The sequence below is a fragment of the Ranitomeya imitator genome, chromosome 3 (genome assembly GCF_032444005.1).
Source record: "Ranitomeya imitator isolate aRanImi1 chromosome 3, aRanImi1.pri, whole genome shotgun sequence".
Lineage (NCBI taxonomy): Eukaryota > Metazoa > Chordata > Amphibia > Anura > Dendrobatidae > Ranitomeya > Ranitomeya imitator.
In genome coordinates this window covers 819,757,825-819,774,206 of record NC_091284.1, presented here as the reverse complement: position 1 = coordinate 819,774,206, position 16,382 = coordinate 819,757,825, and the positions used below count along the sequence as shown (strand labels likewise).

At 44.6% G+C, this 16,382-nt stretch overlaps 1 protein-coding gene across 1 annotated transcript in view; it reads left to right on the top strand.

Moving 5' to 3' along the window:
* MYO7A (myosin VIIA) overlaps positions 1 to 16,382 on the top strand; it is a 315,688-nt gene that overhangs the window by 95,434 nt on the left and 203,872 nt on the right. The window contains exon 3 of the mRNA XM_069759369.1: positions 14,158 to 14,271. Within this exon, the coding sequence (XP_069615470.1) occupies positions 14,158 to 14,271 (114 nt within the window). The remainder of the gene's footprint in view (positions 1 to 14,157; positions 14,272 to 16,382) is intronic.

Below are 16,382 nucleotides of genomic sequence, written 5' to 3'. Positions count from 1 at the left end.
TGGTTTATATACAACAGTGTCCCTGTGCTTGATTGGCAGCAAACTCGCCTGACCTTAACCCCATAGAGAATCTACGGAGTATTGTCAAGAGGAAGATGAGACACCAGACCCAACAATGCAGACGAGCTGAAGGCTGTGACATCACCTATTGTGAATGGTGGATCCTGTATTATCTACTGTATATAGAGGTGTTATCAGTCATTGTACAGTAGGTGGAGGTGAGCTGTTGCAGCACCTCCAGGTAACTGGTTGCTGCAGTGATGTTGCCTTCCCTTCGGGAAGGGTGATGTCACGCTTGGAGGCAAAGGGGATCCTATCTATCAGGTAAGGCACTCGCATTCAACACAATCTGAATCTAGGCCAGGAGGGGGAGCTCAGGACCCGGATTCCGGGGAGCTCTCTTACACTTTATGTATCCTGGTCTGGAGGAGGAGCCAGTCAGTCTCAGGGAGTCTGAGAGAGACAGTGGAGGGAGACAGTTGGTCTCCATTAGCTGTAGGATGTCTTGAGCAGACATGGGGCCGAGCAGCCACAAGGAAGCTGCTACCCCTGGAAAGAGAAGCAGAAGGAGAGTTAAATTGTGGAGGAGCTTAGAGGAAAGAAACATAGAGGAGGAAAGGGCTCAGGAGGTGAACAGTGGAAGGACACCCTCAGAGTCAGAGCACAGAAGCCGGGTTCCGGGAGCCTGAGGTTGTGTTCTCCAGGCAAAGCACTATATGTCAATTGCCCGTAACAAGTCTGAGGTCAAGCTGTGGGTCATCTAAGAGATTCTATAAACAAGCTCAAAATGCCTATCGTACAGACATCTGTCTTACGACAAGAGAGAGGAGACTTGCACTGAGCTTCAAGCAGCAGGGACCTAATTAACTAAACGGCGCTAGCAGGAAAGGCTTACGGACCTCACCTGGTAAAGGGATCTCTTGTTGCCTCCAAGCCGACCAGACCACAGTAGCCCTGTACTTGGTACCCTGGACTGAGGACTACTACTACGATCAGTAAACCAGGTAAAGACTTGCAAACCTGTCTCCTCGTTCTTTGTGCATTTATCGGCTTACACCATCTTGCCATACACCTGGGAAGCCATGGGGACCTCGCTTCACCTGTAGAAAGCGTTACCATCTTGCTGCAACAACATCACCCCAGAGGACCCCTTTAAGCAGCATCAGGCCCTACTGACCGATCACCACAGGTGACGTCACGAACATAAACATTACAAATCCCCTTAAAGACCTTACCCTTTAATTCGATGCCCAGTGCCACGGACCGGGTCACAGCCACCGTGACATCCCCTTTAAGACCGGACCCGGTACCGAGTACCCCACTGCCCTGGCGGGCGCTCCAAACTTGGCATCAAGAACAGGATATTACAAATCCCCTTAAAGACCTTTCCCTTTAATTGGGGGAGGTGAGCTGTGACATCACATATTGTGAATGGTGGATCCTGTGTTATCTACTGTATATAGAGGTGTTATCAGTCATTGTACAGGAGGAGGAGGCGAGCTGTGACGTCCCCTATTGTGAATGGTGGATCCTGTGTTATCTACTGTACATAGAGGTGTGATCAGTCATTGTACAGGAGGAGGAGGTGAGCTGTGACATCACCTATTGTGAATGATGGATCCTGTGTTATCTATTGTATATAGAGGTGTTATCAGTCATTGTACAGGAGGAGGAGGTGAGCTGTGATATCATCTATTGTGAATGGTGAATCCTGTGTTATCTACTGTATATAGAGGTGTGATCAGTCATTGTACAGGAGGAGGAGGTGAGCTGTGATATCATCTATTGTGAATGGTGAATCCTGTGTTATCTACTGTATATAGAGGTGTGATCAGTCATTGTGCAGGAGGAGGAGGCGAGCTGTGACATCACCTATTGTGAAAGGTGAATCCTGTGTTATCTACTGTACATAGAAGTGTTATCAGTCATTGTACAGGAGGAGGGGGAGGAGGTGAGCTGTGATATCACCTATTGTGAATGGTGGATCCTGTGTTATCTACTGTATATAGAGGTGTTATCAGTCATTGTACAGGAGGAGGAGGAGAGCTGTGACATCACCTATTGTGAATGGTGTATCCTGTGTTATCTACTGTATATAGAGGTGTTATCAGTCATTGTACAGGAGGAGGAGGAGAGCTGTGACATCACCTATTGTGAATGGTGGATCCTGTGTTATCTACTGTATGTAGAGGTGTTATTACTTATCAGTCATTGTCCAGGAGGTGGAGGAGGTGAGCTGTGGCATCACCTATTGTGAATGGTGGATCCTGTGTTATCTACTGTACGTAGAGGTGTTATCAGTCATTGTACAGGAGGAGGGGGAGGAGGTGAGCTGTGATATCACCTATTGTGAATGGTGGATCCTGTGTTATCTACTGTATGTAGAGGTGTTATAACTTATCAGTCATTGTACAGGAGGTGGAGGAGGTGAGCTGTGGCATCACCTATTGTGAATGGTGGATCCTGTGTTATCTACTGTATATAGAGGTGTTATCTGTCATTGTACAGGAGGAGGTGAGCTGTGATATCTCCTATTGTGAATGGTGAATCCTTTGTTATCTACTGTATATAGAGGTGTTATCTGTCATTGTACAGGAGGAGGTGAGCTGTGATATCACCTATTGTGAATGGTGGATCCTGTGTTATCTACTGTATGTAGAGGTGTTATCAGTCATTCTACAGGAGGAGGGGGAGGAGGTGAGCTGTGATATCACCTATTGTGAATGGTGGATCCTGTGTTATCTACTGTATGTAGAGGTGTTATCACTTATCAGTCATTGTACAGGAGGTGGAGGAGGTGAGCTGTGGCATCACCTATTGTGAATGGTGGATCCTGTGTTATCTACTGTACGTAGAGGTGTTATCAGTCATTGTACAGGAGGAGGAGGAGGTGAGCTGTGACATCACCTATTGTGAAGGATGAATCCTGTGTTATCTACTGTATATAGAGGTGTTATCTGTCATTGTACAGGAGGAGGTGAGCTGTGATATCTCCTATTGTGAATGGTGAATCCTTTGTTATCTACTGTATATAGAGGTGTTATCTGTCATTGTACAGGAGGAGGTGAGCTGTGATATCACCTATTGTGAATGGTGGATCCTGTGTTATCTACTGTATATAGAGGTGTTATCTGTCATTGTACAGGAGGAGGTGAGCTGTGATATCACCTATTGTGAATGGTGGATCCTGTGTTATCTACTGTACGTAGAGGTGTTATCAGTCATTGTACAGGAGGAGGGGGAGGAGGTGAGCTGTGATATCACCTATTGTGAATGGTGGATCCTGTGTTATCTACTGTATGTAGAGGTGTTATCACTTATCAGTCATTGTACAGGAGGTGGAGGAGGTGAGCTGTGGCATCACCTATTGTGAATGGTGGATCCTGTGTTATCTACTGTACGTAGAGGTGTTATCAGTCATTGTACAGGAGGAGGGGGAGGAGGTGAGCTGTGATATCACCTATTGTGAATGGTGGATCCTGTGTTTTCTACTGTATGTAGAGGTGTTATCACTTATCAGTCATTGTACAGGAGGTGGAGGAGGTGAGCTGTGGCATCACCTATTGTGAATGGTGGATCCTGTGTTATCTACTGTACGTAGAGGTGTTATCAGTCATTGTACAGGAGGAGGAGGAGGTGAGCTGTGACATCACCTATTGTGAATGATGAATCTTGTGTTATCTACTGTATATAGAGGTGTTATCTGTCATTGTACAGGAGGAGGTGAGCTGTGATATCTCCTATTGTGAATGGTGAATCCTTTGTTATCTACTGTATATAGAGGTGTTATCTGTCATTGTACAGGAGGAGTGTTATGTAGGCAATCCAGTGACACAGTGTGCCAGCAATCAGAGCACATACAGTGATCTGATAATAACCCAAAAACAATAGAACGAGCTCTGAGACGTGGAATCTCTGTAGACCGCAATACCTGAACCTATCCTAACACAACTAAAGGCAGCTGTGGATTGCGCCTGACACTACCTATGCAACTCGGCACAGCCTGAGGAACTGACTAGCCTGAAGATAGAAATACAAGCCTGACTTGCCTCAGAGAAATACCCCAAAGGAAAAGGCAGCCCCCCACATATAATGACTGTTAGCAAGATGAAAAGACAAAACGTAGGGATGAAATAGATTCAGCAAAGTGAGGCCCGATATTCTAGATAGAGCGAGGATAGCAAAGAGAACTTTGCAGTCTACAAAAAACCCTAAAGCAAAAAACCACGCAAAGGGGGCAAAAAGACCCACCGTGCCGAACTAACGGCACGGCGGTACACCCTTTGCGTCTCAGAGCTTCCAGCAAAAACGACTAGACAAGCTGGACAGAAAAAATAGCAAAAAAAGCAAAGAAGCACTTATCTAAGCAGAGCAGCAGGCCACAGGAAAGATCCAGAAGCTCAGATCCAACACTGGAACATTGACAAGGAGCCAGGAAGACAGAATCAGGTGGAGTTAAATAACAAAGCAGCCAACGAGCTCACCAGAACACCTGAGGGAGGAAGCTCAGAAGCTGCAGTACCACTTGTGACCACAGGAGTGAATTCAGCCACAGAATTCACAACAGTACCCCCCCCTTGAGGAGGGGTCACCGAACCCTCACCAGAGCCCCCAGGCCGACCAGGATGAGCCACATGAAAGGCACGAACAAGATCTGGAGCATGGACATCAGAGGCAAAAACCCAGGAATTATCTTCCTGAGCATAACCCTTCCATTTAACCAGATACTGGAGTTTCCGTCTAGAAACACGCGAATCCAAAATTTTCTCCACAATATACTCCAATTCCCCCTCCACCAAAACCGGGGCAGGAGGCTCAACAGATGGAACCATAGGTGCCACGTATCTCCGCAACAACGACCTATGGAATACATTATGTATGGAAAAGGAGTCTGGGAGGATCAGACGAAAAGACACAGGATTGAGAATCTCAGAAATCCTATACGGACCAATAAAACGAGGTTTAAATTTAGGAGAGGAAACCTTCATAGGAATATGACGAGAAGATAACCAAACCAGATCCCCAACACGAAGTCGGGGACCCACACGGCATCTGCGATTAGCGAAAAGTTGAGCCTTCTCCTGGGACAAGGTCAAATTGTCCACTACCTGAGTCCAGATCTGCTGCAACCTGTCCACCACAGAATCCACACCAGGACAGTCCGAAGACTCAACCTGTCCTGAAGAGAAACGAGGATGGAACCCAGAATTGCAGAAAAATGGAGAGACCAAGGTAGCCGAGCTGGCCCGATTATTAAGGGCGAACTCAGCCAACGGCAAAAAGGACACCCAATCATCCTGGTCTGCAGAAACAAAACATCTCAGATATGCTTCCAAGGTCTGATTGGTTCGTTCGGTCTGGCCATTAGTCTGAGGATGGAAAGCCGAGGAAAAAGATAGGTCAATGCCCATCCTACCACAAAAGGCTCGCCAAAACCTTGAAACAAACTGGGAACCTCTGTCAGAAACAATATTCTCAGGAATGCCATGCAAACGAACCACATGCTGGAAGAACAAAGGCACCAAATCAGAGGAGGAAGGAAATTTAACCAAGGGCACCAGATGGACCATTTTAGAAAAGCGATCACAGACCACCCAAATGACTGACATCTTTTGAGAAACGGGAAGGTCAGAAATGAAATCCATCGAAATATGTGTCCAAGGCCTCTTTGGGACCGGCAAGGGCAAAAGCAACCCACTGGCACATGAACAACAGGGCTTAGCCCTAGCACAAATCCCACAGGACTGCACAAAAGTACGTACATCCCGTGACAGAGATGGCCACCAGAAGGATCTAGCCACTAACTCTCTGGTACCAAAGATTCCAGGATGACCAGCCAAGACCGAACAATGAAGTTCAGAGATAACTTTACTAGTCCACCTATCAGGGACGAACAGTTTCTCCGCCGGACAACGATCAGGTTTATTCGCCTGAAATTTTTGCAACACTCGCCGCAAATCAGGGGAGATGGCAGACACAATGACTCCTTCCTTGAGGATACTCGCCGGCTCGGATAAACCCGGAGAGTCGGGCACAAAACTCCTAGACAGAGCATCCGCCTTCACATTTTTAGAGCCCGGAAGGTACGAAATCACAAAATCGAAGCGGGCAAAAAATAACGACCAACGGGCCTGTCTAGGATTCAAGCGCTTGGCAGACTCGAGATAACTAAGGTTCTTATGATCAGTCAATACCACCACGCGATGCTTAGCTCCTTCAAGCCAATGACGCCACTCCTCGAATGCCCACTTCATGGCCAGCAATTCTCGGTTGCCCACATCATAATTACGCTCAGCAGCCGAAAACTTCCTGGAAAAGAAAGCACATGGTTTCAACACTGAGCAACCAGAACCTCTCTGTGACAAAACCGCCCCTGCTCCAATCTCAGAAGCATCAACCTCGACCTGGAACGGAAGACAAACATCAGGTTGACACAACACAGGGGCAGAACAAAAACGACGCTTCAACTCCTGAAAAGCTTCCACAGCAGCAGAAGACCAATTAACCAAATCAGCACCCTTCTTGGTCAAATCGGTCAATGGTTTGGCAATGCTAGAAAAATTACAGATGAAGCGACGATAAAAATTAGCAAAGCCCAGGAACTTTTGCAGACTTTTCAGAGATGTCGGCTGAGTCCAATCCTGGATGGCTTGGACCTTAACCAGATCCATCTCGATAGTAGAAGGGGAAAAGATGAACCCCAAAAATGAAACTTTCTGCACACCGAAGAGACACTTTGATCCCTTCACAAACAAAGAATTAGCACGCAGGACCTGGAAAACCGTTCTGACCTGCTTCACATGAGACTCCCAATCATCTGAGAAGATCAAAATGTCATCCAAGTAAACAATCAGGAATTTATCCAGATACTCACGGAAGATGTCATGCATAAAAGACTGAAACACAGATGGAGCATTGGCAAGTCCGAACGGCATCACTAGATAGTCAAAATGACCCTCGGGCGTATTAAATGCAGTTTTCCATTCATCTCCTTGCCTGATTCTCACCAGATTATACGCACCACGAAGATCTATCTTAGTGAACCAACTAGCCCCCTTAATCCGAGCAAACAAGTCAGATAACAATGGCAAGGGATACTGAAATTTAACAGTGATCTTATTAAGAAGGCGGTAATCAATACACGGTCTCAGCGAACCATCCTTCTTGGCTACAAAAAAGAACCCTGCTCCCAGTGGTGATGATGATGGGCGAATATGTCCATTCTCCAGGGATTCCTTCACATAACTGCGCATAGCGGCGTGTTCAGGCACAGATAAATTAAATAATCGACCTTTAGGGAATTTACTACCAGGAATCAAATCGATAGCACAATCACAATCCCTATGCGGAGGTAGGGCATCGGACTTGGGCTCCTCAAATACATCCTGATAATCAGACAAGAACTCTGGGACCTCAGAAGGAGTGGATGACGAAATTGACAAAAATGGAACATCACCATGTACCCCCTGACAACCCCAGCTGGATACCGACATAGAGTTCCAATCCAAAACTGGATTATGGGTTTGCAGCCATGGTAACCCCAACACGACCACATCATGCAGATTATGCAACACCAGAAAGCGAATAACTTCCTGATGTGCAGGAGCCATGCACATGGTCAGCTGGGCCCAGTACTGAGGTTTATTCTTGGCCAAAGGTGTAGCATCAATTCCTCTCAACGGAATAGGACACAGCAAAGGCTCCAAGAAAAACCCACAACGTTTAGCATAATCCAAATCCATCAGATTCAGGGCAGCGCCTGAATCCACAAACGCCATGACAGAATACGATGACAAAGAACATATCAAGGTAATGGACAGAAGGAATTTGGACTGTACAGTACCAAGGACGGCAGACCTATCGAACCGCTTAGTGCGCTTAGGACAATCAGAAATAGCATGAGTGGAATCACCACAGTAGAAACACAGACCATTCAGACGTCTGTATTCCTGCCGTTCAACTCTAGTCATAGTTCTATCGCACTGCATAGGCTCAGGTTTAACCTCAGGCAGTACCGCCAAATGGTGCACAGATTTACGCTCGCGCAAGCTTCGACCGATCTGAATGGCCAAAGACAAAGACTCATTCAAACCAGCAGGCATAGGAAATCCCACCATGACATCCTTAAGGGCTTCAGAGAGACCCTTTCTGAATAAAGCTGCCAGCGCAGATTCATTCCACTGAGTGAGTACTGACCACTTCCTAAATTTCTGACAATATACTTCTATATCATCCTGACCCTGGCACAAAGCCAGCAAATTTTTCTCAGCCTGATCCACTGAATTAGGCTCATCGTACAGCAATCTGAGCGCCAGGAAAAACGCATTGACATTACTCAAAGCAGGGTCTCCTGGCGCAAGAGAAAATGCCCAGTCCTGAGGGTCGCCGCGCAAAAAAGAAATAATAATCAAAACTTGTTGAACAGGATTACCAGAAGAATGAGGTTTCAAGGCCAGAAATAGCTTACAATTATTTTTGAAACTAAGAAACTTAGTTCTATCACCAAAAAAACAAATCAGGAATAGGAATTTTTGGTTCTAACATAGATTTCTGATCAATAGTATCTTGAATCCTTTGTACATTTGTAACGAGATTATTCATTGAAGAGCACAGACCCTGAATATCCATGTCCACACCTGTGTCCTGAAACACCCAAATGTCTAGGGGAAAAAAAAGACTGAACACAGAGCTGAGAAAAAAAAATGATGTCAGAACTTCTTTTTTCCCTCTATTGAGAATCATTAGTAGGGCTCCTTGTACTGTTATGTAGGCAATCCAGTGACACAGTGTGCCAGCAATCAGAGCACATACAGTGATCTGATAATAACCCAAAAACAATAGAACGAGCTCTGAGACGTGGAATCTCTGTAGACCGCAATACCTGAACCTATCCTAACACAACTAAAGGCAGCTGTGGATTGCGCCTGACACTACCTATGCAACTCGGCACAGCCTGAGGAACTGACTAGCCTGAAGATAGAAATACAAGCCTGACTTGCCTCAGAGAAATACCCCAAAGGAAAAGGCAGCCCCCCACATATAATGACTGTTAGCAAGATGAAAAGACAAAACGTAGGGATGAAATAGATTCAGCAAAGTGAGGCCCGATATTCTAGATAGAGCGAGGATAGCAAAGAGAACTTTGCAGTCTACAAAAAACCCTAAAGCAAAAAACCACGCAAAGGGGGCAAAAAGACCCACCGTGCCGAACTAACGGCACGGCGGTACACCCTTTGCGTCTCAGAGCTTCCAGCAAAAACGACTAGACAAGCTGGACAGAAAAAAACAGCAAAAAAAGCAAAGAAGCACTTATCTAAGCAGAGCAGCAAGCCACAGGAAAGATCCAGAAGCTCAGATCCAACACTGGAACATTGACAAGGAGCAAGGAAGACAGAATCAGGTGGAGTTAAATAACAAAGCAGCCAACGAGCTCACCAGAACACCTGAGGGAGGAAGCTCAGAAGCTGCAGTACCACTTGTGACCACAGGAGTGAATTCAGCCACAGAATTCACAACAGAGGAGGTGAGCTGTGATATCACCTATTGTGAATGGTGGATCCTGTGTTATCCACTGTACGTAGAGTTATTATCTGTCATTGTACAGGAGGAGGAGGTGAGCTGTAACATCACCTATTGTGAATGGTGGATCCTGGATTATCTACTGTATATAGAGGTGTTTATCAGTCATTGTACAGGAGGAGGAGGTGAGCTGTGATATCACCTATTGTGAATGGTGGATCCTGTGTTATCTACTGTATATAAAGGTGTTGTCAGTCATTGTACAGGAGGAGGAGGTGAGCTGTAACATCACCTATCATGAATGGTGGATCCTGGATTATCTACCCTATATAGAGGTGTTATCAGTCATTGTACAAGAGGAGGAGGAGGTGAGCTGTGACATCACCTATTGTGAATGGTGGATCCTGTGTTATCTACTGTATATAGAGGTGTTATCAGTCATTGTACAGGAGGAGGAGGAGGTGAGTTGTGATATCACCTATTGTGAATGGTGAATCCTGTGTTATCTACTGTATATAGAGGTGTTATCAGTCATTGTACAGGAGGAGGAGGTGAGTTGTGATATCACCTATTGTGAATGGTGAATCCTGTGTTATCTACTGTAATTTTTCAAAATGATTTTCTTGGAAGACACTGTAGTAGCAAAATGTAAAAAAATATTATATGATTTGGGTATCACTGTAATCGTATGGATTGATACTATAAAAATATTTAATTATTTATCCTGCACAGAGAACGACGTAAGAAAACAAATGAAAAAAGCAGTACTTTTTGATTATTCCACCTCACAAAAAAAGTAAAAAGTGATCAAACACATGAAAGTACCCAAAAACGGCAAAAATGAAAAATGCAGGTTGTCCCACAAAAAGACTGGCCTTGGTGTATGGCAAAGTTCCTCCAAAAATTATATATTTTTTTGTATTAAAGTAGTAAAAAATAAATGAATACGACTTACATAAGTTTGCTATTGTCATTCTTGTGTTGGCCTGAATAAAGTTAACATGTCTATTAAACTGAATAGTGAACAGTTTCTTTTATACATTCCACCTCACAGTAAATTAATAAAAAGCGACACAAAAAGTGATTTTTTTCAGATCACAAAGTATTTATTTTACAAAACTAATTAATAATACATAAATAAAACTGCATCAATTTGGTATTGCCAGAATCCTGCTGACCCAAAACCACAGAATAAAGTTAACTCTATGGTCCGATTCTCCAGCACCAACGTTTCTTCAAAGTTTTTTACCCCAGAATTCTGTTGTAAAAGCTTCAATCTATCAGGACCTTTATTTGTGCAACACATTGAAGAGTCTAAAATTTATACCATTAGAAAATAAAGCAGAATTGCTATTTTTTTTTTCATTTCTTCCCATAAAGAGTTAGTGAAAGTTTGATATTAAGTGATATGTAAAATGTTGCCACTAACTACAAGTCATCTTGCAAAAAAAAAAAAAAACCCAAAGTGGACAAAAAAAATCTCATCATATCATGGATCCTGGAATGTGATAATGAAAAAAAATGAAAAAAAAAGTTAAGAGGTTAAATGCTCTGAAAATGGAGAAAAGCAGATGAGAATCCATTTGGTGCGTGATCGCAAATGTGCAAATCTCATACTTGAGGCCATTTGACCACTCACTCATGCTGGGAATAAGTGGGACTCATTTTATTCATCCATTGGTTTAGTGACTTGTCCCTGGTAATCTAGTGGTTTTGTGTCCTGTCCCCTTTGACCTAGTTATCTAGTGTCCTGTCCCTAAGGATCTAGTGGTTCAGTCCTGTCCTTTATGATCTAGTAGTCGCTCAGTCTCCTATCCCTTGGGATCTTGAGGCTCAATGTTTAGTTTGTGGCCAACTAGTAGATCATTTTCCTATCCGTGGTGTCCTGGTGGCTTAGAATCCTGACCTTGGTGATATATTGGTTATGTCTTGACCCTGGTGATTTAGTGCTTTGAATGTTTTATCCCTGACAAAATAATAGTCCTGTTCTGACTCTGGCGATCTAGTGGTTCAGTGTCCCATCCCTGGTGTCCTAATAGTTTAGTTCCTGACCCTGGTGATGCAGTAGTTTAGATTCCTGACCCTGGTGATGTAGTGGTTGTGTCCTGACCCTGGCGATCTAGTGGTTCAGTGTCCCATCCCTGGTGTCCTAATGGTTTAGCTTCCTGACCCTGGTGATGTAGTGGTTGTGTCCTGACCCTGGCGATCTAGTGGTTAAGTGTCCCATCCCTGGTGTCCTAATGGTTTAGCTTCCTGACCCTGGTGATGTAGTGGTTGTGTCCTGACCCTGGCGATCTAGTGGTTCAGTGTCCCATCCCTGGTGTCCTAATGGTTTAGCTTCCTGACCCTGGTGATGTAGTGGTTGTGTCCTGACCCTGGCGATCTAGTGGTTAAGTGTCCCATCCCTGGTGTCCTAATGGTTTAGCTTCCTGACCCTGGTGATGTAGTGGTTGTGTCTTGACCCTGGCGATCTAGTGGTTCAGTGTCCCATCCCAGGTGTTCTAATAGTTTAGCTTCCTGACCCTGGTGATGTAGTGGTTGTGTCCTGACCCTGGCGATCTAGTGGTTCAGTGTCCCATCCCTGTTGTCCTAATAGTTTAGTTCCTGACCCTGGTGATGTAGTGGTTGTGTCCTGGCAATGGCGATCTAGTGGTTCAGTGTCCCATCCCTGGTGTCCTAATGGTTTAGCTTCCTGACCCTGGTGATGTAGTGGTTGTGTCCTGACCCTGGCGATCTAGTGGTTCAGTGTCCCATCCCTGGTGTCCTAATGGTTTAGCTTCCTGACCCTGGTGATGTAGTGGTTGTGTCCTGACCCTGGCGATCTAGTGGTTAAGTGTCCCATCCCTGGTGTCCTAATGGTTTAGCTTCCTGACCCTGGTGATGTAGTGGTTGTGTCTTGACCCTGGCGATTTAGTGGTTCAGTGTCCCATCCCAGGTGTTCTAATAGTTTAGCTTCCTGACCCTGGTGATGTAGAGGTTGTGTCCTGACCCTTGCGATCTAGTGGTTCAGTGTCCCATCCCTGTTGTCCTAATAGTTTAGTTCCTGACCCTGGTGATGTAGTGGTTATGTCCTGACCCTGGCGATCTAGTGGTTCAGTGTCCCATCCCAGGTGTTCTAATAGTTTAGCTTCCTGACCCTGGTGATGTAGAGGTTGTGTCCTGACCCTTGTGATCTAGTGGTTCAGTGTCCCATCCCTGTTGTCCTAATAGTTTAGTTCCTGACCCTGGTGATGTAGTGGTTCAATGTCCCATCCCTGGTGTCCTAATAGTTTAGCTTCCTGACCTTGGTGATGTAGTGGTTGTGTCCAGACCCTGGCGATCTAGTGGTTCTGTCCCTGGTGTCCTAGTGGTTTAGCACCCTGACAATGTTATAGTTTATTGTTCTTTTCCAGGTGATCCACTAATTTAGTGCTCTCCAATCTGTTCCTTGCAGCAGTTTAGTGCCCATTTCTTGAGAATATAGTGACTTGCAACCCAATTCTCAATTCTTGGTCACATTATATCATGTCTTGGTGAACCAGTGATTTAATGCCTATGTGTGATTAGATCATCATCAGATTCTGGACTACAAAATGTCAGATTAAAGTAATGTTTTTTTTTTTTTGTTTGCATGGTTTTCTCTGATTATACTACAGCATTAAAGGAATAAAAAAAAAATCACATATGGGCGATCATATTGATAATATACATGTTTATAATTCATGGGACAACCGCTTCTAGCAAAATATAAAATTAATTAACCTGTTCTGTAAAATGCCATAATGAATATAAAAAAATTCAAGACTTCAGAATTACAGTTTCTGTGCACCAAGCTTAGGCAAAATACCGTAATACAATATGAAGCAGTCATATTTATCCCAATATATTGTCAGTAAAAACTTCAGCTCACCACAGAAAAAAACCAAGCCCTCGCCCAGCTCCATCAATGAAAAAATAAAAATATTACGGTTCTCAAAAAATGACGACGGAAAACAAATTTTTTTTTATCACTTATTTTTAAAAAGTTCTTTATAGACGTAATCCTACTGACCTGAAAAGTTACAATTCAAGGTAATTTATTACCGCAAAATTAACACCATAAAAGCAAAACCAAAAAATCTGTGACAGTTATATTTTTTTTCCCCATTTAATTTCACTTGGAATTTTTTTTCCCCATTTTTCCGTACATATTCGTAGTATAATAAAATGAATCATGTCATTCATATGAAAAATCATATCTGGACCTTGGAAGAAGGAGAGGATAAAACGGAAATAAAAAAAAAATCGCCAACGTGTTGAAACAGAAAACAGTCCAACAATTTTCTAGGACAGTCCTAAATATATAGGACTCCATAAACACAGACATACGATTTTTTGGTGGAAAACCCTTTTATCTGTAAGGTCAAGTAAATTTTTGAGGTTGGCTGATTGAGAAGTCGCCAAAAATTGGCTAAACATTCTATGGGGTCATTACCTTGGTATACAGTGGTCTTACTTAAGTCTTGTTGACCAGAGTCGGCCAGGATGGATGATACACCTGGGCCAAGGTCCGCCTAAATTCTGATTGGGTTCCTCATGTGTTCATCTTTATGGTGGATAATTAGAGGGTCTCATTCCCATCGAAGAACGGAGTGTAATCGTATTAGTTCTTTCTTTCAGGGCGATTATGTCTGGCTGGACCTCAAGACGGGTCGAGAGTTTGATGTTCCGGTTGGAGCCGTGGTTAAGCTGTGTGACTCCGGTCAGATCCAGGTCTTGGATGATGAAGGAAATGTAAGTGGTGACCACAGTTAACCCTGAATTTCCCCCATAATTACTGTTCCCAGGAACTTGAGATTTAAACTGTTGTTTGCAAGGGCTTCCCACCTCAGAGCTGCCTTAGATGTCCCAATGCTGGAGGGTACACTCGGGTCAGGGCTATATCTAGGGTTTGGCAGCAATTAAGCTATTACCCTAGGACTAAAAAAAAAAAGAGCTTCGAACCCTACTCTAGACCGCCAGGAATATGGACAACAAACCCTCCCCTAGACTACCAGAAAAGCAGGTATTCTCCACTCCATGACTCTAGGCTACCGGAAAAGTGACTATGAGTCACTCTACTACCCTAGACCACTAGGACAGCAGGCATGGATAACCCTAGTCTACCTGAAAATCTCTTCACTACCCTAGAACACAAATATCTCCACTACCCCAGATACCTGGGGAAGCAGACAGGAATAACTCCCTGGCCCAAGACAATTAGGAAAGTAGTTACGAATCTCTTTACTACCTGAGTTCACTAGGGAAGATGGTCAAAAATATCTCCACTGCCCTATACTACCAGGAAAGCAAGCATCAACCTTCCTTGACCCTAGGCTACCAGGGATGGATGTTTTTGTACACTAAACCATTAGAGATGTAGCCTAAACCTACTACCCTACATCATCAGGGAAAAGGGAGAAATATGTCTCCACTACCCTAGACAATCAGGGAAACAGGCATGGGTCCTTTCACTTTCCTAGAACACAAGGGCAGTAAATATGAATATCTCCACTACTGTAAACCACCAGGGAAGCAAACTTAAGGCCTTCCACTTTCCTAGACCGCATGGAAATATGTTGGTTCTTCCTCTTCCCTAGACCACCTGGGAAGCAAACTTGAGTTATTCTACCTTCCTAGACCATAAGAGAAGCAGGCATGAGGCCTTTATCGTCCTTAAACTACCAGTGAAGAAAGCATGAGTCCTACTTCCCTAAACCACAAAGAAGTCAGTCATAAATCTCTCTGCTATCCTAGACCACCAGGGACGTAGGCAGCAATCCCTCCACTACCCATGACTATCAGGGAATGCTACATGGGTTCCCCTATTTCCGTAGACCAATAGGAAAGCAGACATGGGTTTCTTCACTCTCACTACCCTAGATCACCAAGGAGGCAAGCATGAATCCCTCCACTACCCTAAACTATCAGGGAAGGAGGTATAAATCTCTTCACTACCTTAGGACCACAAGGGAAGCCGGCAAAAAGCTTTCTTCTGCTTACTGAGTACAACTAGGGAAGCAAACATGAATCCCTTATCCCTAAACAACCAGTACAGCAAGCATAAATATTTCCAACACCCAAGACCAACATAAAAGCAAGAATAAATACTTGTACTACTCTAGACCACCAGGAAGGCAGGCATAACTCTTTCTAGTTCTCTAGACCACCAGGTAGGCAGGCATGAATGTTTGTACTACTCTAGATCACCAGTTAGGCAGTCTTGAGTCTTTCTACTATTCTAGACCACCAGGTAGGCAGGCATGAATCATTCTACTACTCTAGACCACCAGGTAGGCAGGCATGAATCATTCTAGTTCTCTAGACCACCAGGTAGGCAGGCATGAATCATTCTACTACTCTAGACCACCAGGTAGGCAGGTGGAGCGCCCCCAGACACAGGGCCACGAGTTCTCGGTACCGGGCCTCTCTGGTTCGGTTCTGAGGCTGTCACGGTGGCTAGACCCGGTCCGCGACCCTGCTAAGGGGCGTCCAATAAAGGTGGTACAGTTTGTCAGGGATTTGTGACGCCACCTGTGGTGTTCGTTCAGGGTGACTCACGCTGCTGTGGGGTCCGCTGGGGTGATGGACTGGCAGCTAGATGGTATACCTTCCCACAGGTGAAGTATGTCCCCAGGGCTTCCCAGTAAGGTGGATGGTGATGGTGTGAGGTGCAATCAATAACGAGGACACAAGGTTGCAGTCTCTTTACCTCTTTACTGAAGACTTCAGGATCCTCAATCCAGAGCACGGTTAACAGGGCTGTCTGAGACCGGCCGGTCCGATGGGCACATCCAGAGTTCCCTTTGCAGGTGAAAATCATTGCCTACCACTAGCGCCTGTGTGTTGTAGTCCTACCCTGCTGA